At 44.8% G+C, this 13,949-nt stretch overlaps 1 protein-coding gene across 3 annotated transcripts in view; it reads left to right on the top strand.

The window, feature by feature from the left end:
* The first annotated feature begins 3,455 nt into the window (after positions 1-3,455).
* GNPTAB (N-acetylglucosamine-1-phosphate transferase subunits alpha and beta) overlaps positions 3,456-13,949 on the top strand; it is a 45,315-nt gene continuing 34,821 nt past the window's right edge. Inside the window, exons 1-2 of one of the 3 annotated variants that reach the window (XM_028746537.2) lie at positions 3,456-3,724; positions 5,835-5,920. In XM_028746537.2, coding sequence (XP_028602370.2) covers positions 3,608-3,724; positions 5,835-5,920 — 203 coding nt within the window. In that variant the 5' untranslated portion in view covers positions 3,456-3,607. Of the gene's footprint in view, positions 3,725-3,861; positions 4,057-5,834; positions 5,921-13,949 lie in introns of those variants that run through there. The other 2 variants (XM_028746539.2, XM_028746538.2) reach the window with 2 other exon arrangements.

The raw sequence follows: 13,949 nt of genomic DNA on the forward strand, positions 1-13,949 counted from the left end.
AACATTATTACTCAGTTGTACTATAAACAATACTCTGATATTTCAGTATCTATGGTGGTTGTTAGCTACATCAGGACTTTGCACTTTGTTTAAGGAAGTAGTAATGATAAATGGGGCTTTTTGGCTGACGAGGTTCCTATTCACAATCCAACTGAAATTGAAGGAAAAACCAGTTGCACACAGAGCAAAGGCTAGTAATTCTCCCTCTTTCTGTATCTTGTTTTACAGGGTCAAGTGGTCTTACGGACCACTATGGGCAAAGATTCATATGTCAGCATTAGCTGGAAAATATAGCTCTTCTCTTTCTGCAGTTTGGTCTGCAAGGAATAAAAGAGTGGAGCTAAAGAGTTTTGCCATAAAACCTAAACACAGAGAGTGGTACAGTATACAGATAAAGAAATCAGTATTAAAATGATATGTGCATATAATGGACTTCAAACAAATCAGGAGGAGGAAAAGCAAGTAGTTATTGCCCATAATCCACAATACACTTTGAATGAGTTGTGTTGTCTTTCATGGAAGAATGCAAGTGTGCATATACAGTAGTGCATATCTGATTTCCAGAACTGACTGATATGAAGGAAATGGACTGCTTCATTTAAATAAAAACCCTGCGGGTAGTTGATCTGGGGATTATGTAATTATATTGCCTGGCTCAATAGTCTCCACTCTCTGAAAAAACAACCTGGAGCATGTCACAAATTAATTAAAGGAAAGTTGTTGCCATTAACCTATGACTACCATAGAATATAAACAATTGTCTTCTTCTAATGTTCTGAATGTTTATGGATTGAAATGCAAATCAAAGGTAACTTCAGGTTATAATTAGCCAGTGAATTTCTTCAACATTCAGACCAGGTTGAGTCTCAACCATGGGACAGAAACAGACAAATGGCTTGGAGGATTTTCATACCTTTATTTTATTATTATAACAACAACAATAATTTATTATTTATTCCCCACCCATCTGGGTGAGTATTCCCAGACACTCTGGATGGCTCCCAACAGAATAATAATAATAATAATAATAATAATGCGACAAAACATCAAACATAAAAAACTTCCCTAAAGAGAGCTGCCTTCAGAAGTCTTCTAAAAATCAGATAGTTGACATCTATTTATTTATTTCCTTGACATCTTATTTCCTAAGAACAATCCTTTTTTATCCTTCTAGTAATTTTTTAATCTTAATTAATAAAAGTTTGTGGTCTCTATCAGTAGCGTGAAAGTAACTGAAATTTCAAATATAGTTTCCTCTTTTTAAAACCAGGAGAAAAGTTTAATACCGTGAAATAGTGCTAGTACAGTATGTAGGGCCAGTGGAGGTGTGCAAAGGAAATAGCTAAGAAGATTATTGTGATTTTGGCAACTGAAAATGGACTCTTCTTTTCCTTTTTTGCATGGGATAGACCCTGTGTGTGTTTGAACAGCTAAGCATTAGAGTAGCACTTAGGTGCAGTAATGGGCTGGGGAGAGCCAACAAACTGAGGCTGAATCATGACAAGAAGGCGGCATGGTAGATAGGGTTTGCAGTCTCCAGGAAGTAGCAGCTACATAGTTGGGAGGTTACCTCCTGGATCCAACATTGTCACTAGAGGACAAAGTGGCCTTCGTGACAGAGAGTGCCTTATAGCATTGGCTGATTCACCAGCTATACTATTCCTGGACAGGGATCTCTTTATATTTGTGTTCCCATAATCTCAGCAAACACTTAAGTATTCTTCCTTTTGCTGAGATACCCAGTTCTACCATGAAAACAGTCGAAAAACAATACCCCCAACATAATAATACATAAAGTTTTAGGCACCACCTAGTGGCAACAGCCTTGTGGTTACAGAAAGGAAATCTTCCTTTTCATAAATGATAAGGAATGCGGGTGGCGCCGTGGTCTAAACCACTGAGCCTCTTGGACTTATCAGCTTGAAGGTGGGCAGTTCGAATCCCTGTGACGGAGTGAGCTCCCGTTGCTCTGTCCCAGCTTCTGCCAACCTAGCAGTTCAAAAGCACAAAACTAGGTAAATAGGTACCACTGTGACAGGAAGGTAAAACAGTGTTTCCATGCACTCTGGTTTCTGTCATAATGTTCCATTGCACTGGAAACGGTTTAGTCATGCTGGCCACATGACCAGGAAAGCTGTCTGTGGACAGACGCTGACTCCCGTGGCCTGAAAGCGAGATGAGCACCACAACCCCATAGTCGCCTTTGACTGAACTTAACCATCCAAGGGTCCTTTACCTGTACCTTTTACACCCTTATGAGGTTCTGAAACAAAATGTTGCCTTTTGGAGTGCTTCTTTTCAGAGTTCCAACTACTCTAGTCCAGACCAACCCCTTTGTTTTCTTTTCACTTGCAAACAGTCAGTCAGGATTCCATATCCACTGAACATGCACAGGGTTCTCCCCGTCTGACCTTAAGTCTCCAGGTTTGCCTGGAGGTGGAGGACTTGAATCTTCAGGTGGGTGAGATTTTTTTAAAATATTATTATTAAAGCACTAAGAAGACTGTGCATTCAGCTTGCAAGCTTAATATTGGCAGGCTGAGGAAGAAAAATCAAGCGCCTGTTGCTGCCTCAAAAATGTGAACCGTCATTCTAGACCTGACTCTGAAAAGCTCATAAGAACATAAGCAGAGCTTGCTGGATCAAATAGCCCACAAGTCTAGCATCCTGTTCTCACAGTGGCCAACCAGATGCCTATAGGAAACCCCCAAACAGTACCTGACTACTCTCCGCTGCTGTGGTTTCCAGCAAGTGGTATTCTAAGGGGAAGGAGAACACAGCCACCGTGTTTAGAAGTAGTAGCAGTAATAATAATTTTATTATTTATACCCCGCCCATCTCGCTGGGTTGCCCCAGCCAGCCCTTTCCTACATATATCTGTGTAATTTTTGACAGCCATCCAAGTTGGTGGCCATTGCCTCACCCTGTGGAAGCAGATTCCCGTTCGACCACGCGCCGTGTGAATACGTGTTTCCTCCCCATTTTTTGCCTGTACTGAATCGTCCCACTTTCCAGCTTCCTTCGGTGCCCCAAGAACCCTAGCAGCGCTACGAGGCAGAAACAAGGGACACGGGTGTGTGGAGAGAACGGACAGACCCGTGTCTGCTCTCCCCTCCCTTTTAACCTTTTCTTGTTTTCAAAACGCTTGCATTTGGCTGGGCAGGCCTGCACGCGGCGTTTGCGGTTTAGACTGATTTGTTTAATTTAAAGACTGCGAGGAAGAAGGCCTTTCTTTAGCCAGCGGTCACGAGACCGTGCAAAAAAGGCCGACGAGCACATGACTTTTTCCCCGGGCAGAAAAGGAGACTCTCCACGCTGCTGCTCGGAGCAACGCGCAGCAAAAGCAGGAGGAGGAGGCGGCGGCGGCGGCGGCTGCGCCCGCCCGCTGCAGCAGCTGCAGGCCCGAAGGTGGCGCCGTGGCTCCGTAGATGGCGCCGTCGAGCCCGATCCCGGAAGCGGCGGCCTTTGGGATGCACCCGGCAGCGGGGTTGGGCGACGGCTGCTGCTGCTGCTGCTCGGATTGGCCGCCGGCCGCAGGAGAGGAAGTTGGGCAGCGGCGGCAGCGGCGGCGGCGGCGGGCTTGTAGGGTGATGTTGGCCGTCGGGTCATGCTGCTGAAGCTCCTGCAGAGACAGACCTATACCTGCCTCTCCCACAGGTATGGGCCTTGCCTTTGCCTCGGAGGCATCGTCCTCATGATAGTCTCTGCCCTGCAGTTCGGAGAGGTGAGTGGAGACCTGCGGGGCCCGCTCCGGAGGGGGGTTGTTTTGTTTGCAGCGCTCCTAAGTATCCCCTCCCTCAGCCGCGCTTCCAGGATCCTTCTCCCGACTGCACTTCCCTTAAAATCCTGCTAAGGGTTCCCTCCCTCCTTCCCACCTTGCATGTGACAGACAGTCCCGGTTTTCCCTCTTCCCGTCTCCGCTCCAGTCCCCCCGCCCCCCGCCATCTTTCCTTTCCTCTGCATTTAAGCAGCTGCGTTACAGGCACAATTATTTTCTCCTTCATTGCATCTCCTTGTGTCGGGAAGATCGCAGCCTGTTGGATTTCGGCCTGGTAGGTATGTGACTCCTAAAGACTCGTAGATTTTAGCAGAAACTTTATTTACAGCACGTGCTGCGCCCTTCTCATCTTCCTGAAGCTCCCACCCGTTGTTCTATACGCACATCGTTTCCCTCGCCACTCTTTAATTGCCATTTTTTCTCATTTATATTGCACCCACCCCCCTACATTCCTCCTGCCTTTCTCTGGATTTCTCCTTGCATTTGTTATACTTCCTTTCTTTATTCATAGCCCATATTACCTACTGCACAGTTTCCTATAGTCTCCCAGTGTTCTTCTTCCGCCATATTCTATTCCTCCAGAAGTTTTGGGCTACAACTTCCATCACCCCTCCCAGCAGGCATAGTTGTGCTGACTGGAGCAGATGGGAATTGTAGTTCGAAACATCTGGAGGGCACCAGGTTGGCCAAGGCACTCGTAGGGTTCATTCCCAGTACTTTATGATGTTACCCAGGCAGCTTTGCTGTGTGGGCGGTTGGGAGTGGAGCAAAGAGGTGGAGAATGACAAGGAGAATGATGAAGGGCGACTGCAGCTGGAGGAAGAACAAGCAAAATGTATAATAATAATAATAATTTATTATTTATACCCTGCCCATCTGGCTGAGTTTCCCCAGCCACTCTGGGCGGCTTCCAATCGAGTGTTAAAAACAATCCAGCATTAAATATGTGTGTGTACTTGTCCCTTTTCTTGGTGAGTGGTGGCAACTAAAACTTGCTGTCAGCAGAGACTGTGGTTAATAGATAGGCCCGAGATAGTGCTAGCCACTCCACCAAAATATACATGTGATACTTGCAAAGGAACTACTCCGTATCTTGACAGTTTCTGATGCCTGTGTTCATGCAGATCTTGTGATCTGATGTGTCCCTGCTCTGTTCTTTGTCAGTTTTATCTCATTGTCTATTTCCAGTGTTGGGCCTCAGTGGGGAACAATGTGCTTAATAACATATGTTCTTAGCTTAAACAAGCTAAGAACACAGCAACAAACTTTTGTTTCCTAGTTCTCAACATAAAGTCTTCATGTTGAAATAGTTTGTGGGATTGAGGCATCTGATTTATCTTGCTGACAGGGGAGGGGAGGGAAAGTGAGATAAGATGTGAACATTGAGTCCTTGAGTCTGACAAGTTGTGCAGATTTTGTAAATTTCTGGATGTAAAAAAAGAATTTAGTCATCTAAAAACAATTTCAACATAGCTTGGATGGTCTGGAACGGCTCTTGAGGTTTGCATGTCTATGTCAGTAAAATGGAGAATTTCAGGAAAAACCAGATTAAGCTTTGCTCTTCTTACAGTGTAATCCTAAACATGTCTACTGAGATGGAAGTCCTGTTGAATTCAGTGGGGCTTACTCCCAGTGAGTGGGGTTAGGATTGTAGCCTTGGAAGAAATCTTTTCAGTAGGAGGGAACTCAAACATTGACTTATTCCTTGCTAAAGTGTAAGTGGTCCTGCTCTTCTTTCTACATTGGTCTCTCCAGATGACCTGTTTATTGCACATTCATTCTGATTTGTTTGCATCCCGTTAGCAATTCTTTCTTCTCACACTTTAAAATGCATTTTCTTGTCACTTTCCAAACAGCAGTGAGGTGGAAGGATGCTTTAATCTTCTTTAAATGTGCAAACCTAAAGTTCTGGTATATGATCGATTCACTGCTGTAAAATAATGACAGCCTGGGATTGCCCTTTACTACCACCTGAAGATCAGTGCCACTGATTTTAAATGTCAACCCAATGCATCACCATTTTAGGGTATGATATAAGATACTCCTTCTTTTGTAGGTTGTTCTAGAGTGGAGTCGGGACCAGTATCATGTTTTGTTTGACTCTTATAGAGACAACGTTGCTGGGAAATCATTTCAGAACAGGTAAGTCTTGGATCCAGAATGGCAGTCCCCCCCCCCCCGCCCTTCCTTGTGTTTGTGAAAGCATTGGTGAACAGTAGCACAGTTTAACCTTTGCACAACCCGTTCTTTCCCCACCTTCAAGCTGTCATTGCTGAAACAGTTTTCGATGGTGGGGGAAAGCGCCCACAACTTTGCCTGCGTGTTGCTATGTTTCTGTCCTTCCTTCCTACAGTCTATATATGAATCAGATTTCTGATGATGTGGAGGAGAATGCAGAAGAAAAAGTGTGGTTGCAGAAAACGGCGATAAAACTTTTCCAAATGCTTGGCTGCCACTTTGATATTCTGTTCATCTTTTCCGTTGAACCTGTATATAAGTGTGCAGTCTTTGTATCTATTGTCCCTTCTGCACTGTACATTTAAAACTGTATTATACCATCTTGAACAGTCATGGCTTTCCCTAAAGAATCTTGGGAACAGTAGTTTGTGAAAGGTATTGAAAGTTGTTAGGACACTGTGTATTCCCCCCCACAGAACTACAATTTCCAAAGTTCCCAGTGAAGAAGAGAGACTGATTGTTAAATCCACCTGAGAATTGCATCTTGTCTGTTTGGGCTTGCTCCTCAACTCAGACTCTTTGGCGTGATGCGGCATCACTTACACACACATTTCCTCAAATCTTCTGTGAGCCTCAAGCAGATGGAAGCAGTGCAAGAGACTCACGCTGCTCCTTCCTAATGCTTCAGGGGAGTCCCTGCACCCCAAGTCTTCTGCAAGTGCCAGAGGATTCTTGTGTTCCACTGAAGCTTTGGAGCAGGCGGAAACTTTTGCTTGTTTTTAAGCTCAGCACATTGTGTGAGACTTTCCCCTGAGTTCTCCACAGTTTTTGGAGGTGGCGTGGGGTGCAGAGGATCTATGAGTCATCCTATCTAGAGAATAGTATGTTGTCCCTAAGAGCCAAGGATAAACGAGGGACCACTTTTAAAAGAGGGAGTGTTGCAGCTGGTCTGATTGCAATGCCCTCATCTCAACAATTAAAGGTTCAGGCTACCTGATAGCAAAGTATTTGATAAAATGGATACACCATTACAGGGATGCGGGTGGCGCTGTGGGTAAAAGCCTCAGCGCCTAGGGCTTGCCGATCGAAAGGTCGGCGGTTCGAATCCCCGCGGCGGGGTGCGCTCCCGTTGTTCGGTCCCAGCGCCTGCCAACCTAGCAGTTCGAAAGCACCACCAGGTGCAAGTAGATAAATAGGGACCGCTTACTGGCGGGAAGGTAAACGGCGTTTCCGTGTGCAGCTCTGGCTCGCCAGAGCAGCGATGTCACGCTGGCCACGTGACCCGGAAGTGTCTCCGGACAGCGCTGGCCCCCGGCCTCTTGAGTGAGATGGGTGCACAACCCTAGAGTCTGTCAAGACTGGCCCGAAAGGGCAGGGGTACCTTTACCTTTATCTTTTATACACCATTACCTCTTTGTAGTCAGTTGTGTATATGCTACATCTGATTTTCAATATCATATTGTATTATTGGGGGGGGCTCAGCCCTCCTATTTGCTTCTCTTGCCAACCCCCCCGATAACCCCCTAGACCAGGGTGGCTGCAAAAGTACTTAAGCATAGAACCTGCAGGCTGCATGCTACTGTGTCCTGCAGAGAAGCAGTGAGAGAGCCCTTCTAATGCCTTACCAAAGCCGGATAACTGAGGTGCCAGACTTTGGGAAGGAGGTGCGAGGCTCTGGAAGGGGCCTAGAATCGTCCCTCTTCCTTTCCAAAGCTGAGAAAGCACTACAACTAGGTTTTCGGAAGGAGGCTGGATGACTGTAGGATCGTGTCAGGAGAGCCTTCACACCACCTTCCCAAAGCCGAGCGCTGAGATGGGGGGGCGTCAAATGTAGCTGAGGGCCACCCAAGAAGGCATTGAGGGCCACATGCAGCCCTCGGGCCATGCATGGCCCTGCTCTAGACCTTCCTCAACACACTCTGTGCAACTACAAAGCTCCCGGAGAGTCAGTGTGGTGTAGTGGTTAAGAGCAGTAGACTCGTAATCTGGTGAGCCGGGTTCGCGTCTCCGCTCCTCCACATGCAGCTGCTGGGTGACCTTGGGCTAGTCACACTTCTTTTGAAGTCTCTCAGCCCCACTCACCTCACAGAGTGTTTGTTGTGGGGGAAGAAGGGAAAGGAGAATGTTAGCTTCTTTGAGACTCTTTCAGGTAGTGATAAAGTGGGATATCAAATCCAAACTTTTCTTCTTCCCTTTTCACCTTCCTAACCTAATTTCTAAAACAATTTCTCTCTTCTGCAGCTCCACTTTCCACCTGCTTTTTCTCTTTCATCCATATGGCCATACCTCTCCTACTGTATTTTTGCAACTCCCCCCCCCCTTATTATTTAACTACTTTGTTGGAAATCTATTGGAATAGAAGAATGTAAATGGGAACAGTAAAATGTGTTATAGCTCACTAATTTGGTTTTGATTGTGTTGAAGTCATAGTCATGCCGGGTTTGAGTTTGAATCATAAAGATTACTCACTTGTTTCTGTCTTCTGACTTCAACTCCAAACAACCATTAATACACCCCCCAAGAACCACAGTATGTAAGTAACTGTGAATTTTTAAATTAGTTTTTAGCATTTATAATATTGTGATCCTCAAGCTTCTTTTTCTTTCTGAAGTAATTAGTCAAAATAAATTTGGGGGCGATTGCATCGGCTCCCTAAACTTCAACAAAGCAGGAAAATTGTCTAGAAAGGTAATCTTCATTGAAAGCAGGGTGTAGTCTTTGAGGTCATGTTGCTACGAAACATGACAATAAAGATATTATTATTATTATTATTATTATTATTTGTGGTAATTCTTCTCCACAGAAAATATAATCACTGTTAGACATTTTAAATCCCCAGATATACCTTGCACTCACAGTATAGTATACCTCCTGTCTACCTCCTAGTATACCTCCTGTCTACCAAGTAAAGTATTTATTTTCATTGTTGAAGAACAATGAATAGGTTTTTTTCCCCTTTGTAAACCGCAGCCAAATGAGGATGTGGCTGATGTTATCAGTCTTAATATTTCAGTTGGCTGCAGTGACCTATCTCTTCCTGGTTGCGTGACCTGTACATGACAGTATCTTTATATATCTGAAAAATACAGTGTAGAACGTAACATCACCTTCGGGTATTAGCATCTTCATTATATGTTTAATATTGGGAATATTTGTTATGGCTGAGAAATGGAGGAAGAGTTGAGAACTGGGAGAACAACCTGTACCTCTCTTTCACCTCTTCCAGTACTTTAGACAAGTGGCAGCTGCAGAGACTGGTTTCCTGGTTTGTTTTTTAGAACATCATAAGAGTCACACAGTGACCAACTAGATCAGGGTTCAGCAACCTATTTCAGCTGTGGGCCAGTCCACTGTCCCTCAGACCTTGTGGGGGGGGGGGCGGACTATATTTTGAAAAAAATAATGAACGAATTCCTATGCCCCACAAATAACCCAGAGATGCATTTTTTGTGCCATATAGGCTTTTTGTTCAGTGTGGGTTTAAGTGGAATTTACATGTGGCTAGGTTTGCAGCCTTGGTTATCTTGCCTGGCCCCTTGGGAGATGCATTGATGGAGAGTGTAGATGCCTTTTGAAACACAGGGGCTTTCAGCAGCCTAGATTTCAAAACACTGACAATTTGGGAGCATTCACAGCTCATTGAAATAACACTTATGCTTGGGTGAAAGCAGTGCTGGCCCAAGTGAACAGGGGAGACTTGGAGAAGGGCTCACATGCCTCCTTTAATCTGAGATTGTCCTGGTCCATTCTGTAGCCAAGAGAGGATGGAATAAGGTTTTCTGTGCAAATACATCAGACTGACAAAGCAGCACAGTAAACATAAAATAGGGAAAGGCTGTATAGAAATAAAACTGACACTAATCTTGCCCCATCATTGACATTGATAACTCAGAATTTGCTATGAAACAGATCTTTTATTATAAACCATAATCTCCACCCAAGGGTTGTTCGCAGTTTATGTTTGGATTTTCATATCACAGGTGTACAGGTTTTTCTCATGCTTCCTTTGACTGTCTACTCCTGTTTCCTGGGGGGAACAGGTACTCACATCCAAACTGAGCAGAATTTAACTTCCCAATTGTCAGCTATCAAACTGAGGTTGAATCCTGCTGGGAACAGCACTGAATTGAACCCTCCTACCCCTCAGCTGACATCACAAGTGATGTCCACAGATTGACAGGTGGATGCGGGTTCAGGGTAGTGGCCCTCATGGGTTAAATGACTGATAGGGCATGATTAGAAACCGCTGGGGGCCATTCCTGGTTTAGAGCAACTGTGTCTCCCAGCCCTACCTAGAGATGCTGGGGTTTATACCTGGGACCTTTTGAAGGCAAAGCAGGTTCTGTCCCACTAAGCTATGGCTCTTTCCTGAAGAGCTATGTGCTCTTCTCCTAACCTTCTGGAAGAGGAAATAATGGAGCCCTTCAAGAGCCGTCTTTTGTTCCATATCTGTCAGCACCGCCTCCTGATCAGAAACAGTATTTAAATCTGCTGCCGCCACCAGACTGAAAGGAATTTCCATTTGTTTCTGTCTCATGCCTTCCTTTGTGTCCTAAGTGTCTGCCAGTCTCTTTGCATGAGCCAGATGATTAAAAATAAATTGTTTTAGGATAATTGGTGGTCTAGGATGGCTTGCCAGCATTTCAAGGATTGGGCAGACACAATAAATGTTTTAATTTTCCTTAACTAAAATTAAACACCCTAGGGATGCCCGATTTAACTTGAGACACTTGTCCATCTGGATCAGCTCTCGAAAAAACTGTTGTTATTTGGCCAAAGCAAACCTTCCATTTATACAGCTGTGTGGGTCATGTTCCAGCTACTGAACAAAATCTATTATTTATCATTAAGAGGCACGGCTAATTTGGGGTGTAGCAGGGTATTAAGAATATTCCAGTAGACTGTGTTTTTGTAAGATAAAATAAGGTGTTGCAGAACCATTGCACGCGTGTTACAGGACTTTAATAATGGTTCAACAGCAAGCTTGCAAGGAAAAGATTCACCTGTAAGCCAATTCATGCAGGGTTCTGAGTGCATATATTCTCCATCTAATTAGCAGGTCTTGAAAGGAATCCTCATGCAATGATAGGAGATGGAGAATTTTCCTTTTCTAAGACTGCAAAAGTAGATGCAAACGAATGGATATAAAGCCAGTTAAACCAAGCAGTTTTGAAGCTAGAATTAACTTTTACAACTTTTGGCATCATAATTAACTTTTTTTTAAAGGCAACTACTCCTATGAAGTAGTAGCGGGTGGCGCTGTGGGTAAAAGCCTCAGCGCCTAGGGCTTGCCGATCGAAAGGTCGGCGGTTCGAATCCCCGCGGCGGGGTGTGCTCCCGTTGTTCGGTCCCAGCGCCTGCCAACCTAGCAGTTCGAAAGCACTCCCGGGTGCAAGTAGATAAATAGGGACCGCTTATTGGCGGGAAGGTAAATGGCGTTTCCGTGTGCGGCTCTGGCTCGCCAGAGCAGCGATGTCACGCTGGCCACGTGACCCGGAAGTGTCTCCGGACAGCGCTGGCCCCCGGCCTCTTGAGTGAGATGGGCGCACAACCCTAGAGTCTGTCAAGACTGGCCCGTACGGGCAGGGGTACCTTTACCTTTACCTTTACTCCTATGAAGTATATTTATTAAATATCTACTGAACTCTCACACATTATTTATTGGTAAACAGGAAAACAAAGTACATGTAATCCAATGTGGTAAACTGGATCTCAGATAATTTAGGACAGGCTTCCTCAACCTCGGCCCTCCAGATGCTTTGAGACTACAATTCCCATCATCCCGACCACTGGTCCTGCTAGTTAGGGATGATGGGAGTTGTAGGCCAAAAACATCTGGAGGGCCGGGATTGAGGAAGCCTGATTTAGGACATGGGGAATTTGGGAGGCCCCACAGAATGCCCCTCATTGCCCTCATAGCCCCCTTTCCTTGCTTTGTAGATTATTTAGTGTGAACAGAGATGTACCTGCATACATTCAGGGGCCAGTGAATGCCATTTGTGTACTCTTTTTGCTCCAAACAAATGATGGACAGATTGTAAAGGGGTCCAGGGGCAGCAGCATGCTGTGGTTTGTACAAAACATGTAGATGAAAGGAAGCACTTTCTCGCACTGCAAAGTAGTTAAACAATGGAACTCGCTGCAGTGGTCGCGATTGCCACCAACCTGGGTGACTTTAGAAGGGGATTTGACAAACTCATGGAAGATAAGGCTATCAGTGGTCACTCGTCATGATGGCCATATAGGCTTGCTCTGGTGTTCCTTGGAATATTGGGGATCGTAAGCAGAAGTGATCTGTTGTGCTTGTGGGCTTCCTTGATTGGCTGTTGTGGGAACAGAATGCTGGGCTCGATAGACCTTTGTTTTGAACGGGTAGGGCTACTCTTGACATTCTTTCCTTTGTATATCTGTGGGCGGAGGAATGAGGCCTCCCTAATTCCCTTCCTGGACATTTGCTGATCATAGGCACCAGGGGGGACTGCATGTGAACTGGTACTATGTGTGTTAGAACAGGGTGTGCAGGGGGTCTGGCTGTGGCAAAGACAGGAAAAACAGACAGCGAGGCTGTATCTTTGGCCAATTTAACACAAACAATGACATAGCTGGAATAAATCATGAATGGCTGGTTGTGACACATTGTTTTCCTCTGCATAAGTATTTTTAGAACAGTTTCGACAGAAGCCATAGGTGGAAAATGTTACATTAAGTTTGAAAATCCATACTGGTTTTGAACTTGGGCAGGATGTGTGAGCAGAAAATGTGATTCCCCCCTCCTACTTTTCGTAAGAGTTTTCCAGAGTTATAAATTAGGATCTGAACTCCTGAATCAAGGGCTGAGTTTTGGAATTAAGACTGTGGTTGTCAAACCCTGGGGAAGACCATGGAACACCTAGAAGAGGGAAACAAACTTTTTGGCTTCCTGAAACAGATGGGACCTTCCTCTCCACACCAGCCATAGATTAAATGCCTTGCAGCAGAGGAGCCTAACAGATCCATGCTGGATTTGTTGAGGTGACCTTCTTCCCCACTTGCCACATTATAATCCCAATCTTGTTTATGATTAATGTGGGACATGAGTGGCCTCTTCCATGGATCTTTGCACACAGCAATGGGTTGCATGCACATACGACCCTGTGCAAGGAGCTCTGCACAATCTGCTATGAGAGGTGTGGGGTTTTTGGGGGGGGGGTTAGTATGGTAGATGTAGGTTTTATTTATGTATCTCCTGCTCTAAAAGCACTATACATTTAAGAATGGGGAGCCAAACTCAAAAATAAGTGTTTGAGAAATACTGCATGAAGGGTCATTGGAAGGAAAGAACATAAAAAGTTACAAGTTTTAAGAATCTTTCTTTTGTTGTCGTTTAGTCGTGTCCGACTCTTTGTGACCCCATGGACCAGAGCACGCCAGGCATTCCTATCTTCCACTGCCGCAGTTTGGTCAAACTCATGTTTGTAGCTTCGAGAACAGTGTTCTCGGCCTCTATTGTCCCCTTCTCCTTGTGCCCTCAATCTTTCCCAACATCAGGGTCTTTTCCAGGGAGTCTTCTCTTCTCATGAGGTGGCCATAGTATTGGAGCCTCAGCTTCAGGATCTGTCCTTCCAGTGAGCACTCAGGGCTGATTTCCTTAAGAATGGAGAGGTTTGATCTTCTTGCAGTCCAAGGGACTCTCAAGAGTCTCCTACAGCACCATAATTCAAAAGCATCAATTCTCAGGCGATCAGCCTTCTTTGTGGTCCAGCTCTCACTTCCATACATCACTACTGGGAAAACCATAGCTTTTACTATACGGACCTTTGTCGGCAAGGTGATGTCTCTGCTTTTTAAGATGCTGTCTAGGTTAGTAAGTGTATTTTTAATGTGTAAACATTATTTTTAATATTTTTAATGTGTAAACCAGAGTAAGTGTATTTTTAATGTGTGGTGATGCAGAAGCACATTGATTAAAAATGAGAAACTGATGAAGAAACAAAGCTTAACTGAATGTTTTGAT

The sequence above is a fragment of the Podarcis muralis genome, chromosome 10 (assembly GCF_964188315.1).
Source record: "Podarcis muralis chromosome 10, rPodMur119.hap1.1, whole genome shotgun sequence".
In the NCBI taxonomy this organism is placed as follows: Eukaryota; Metazoa; Chordata; class Lepidosauria; order Squamata; family Lacertidae; genus Podarcis; species Podarcis muralis.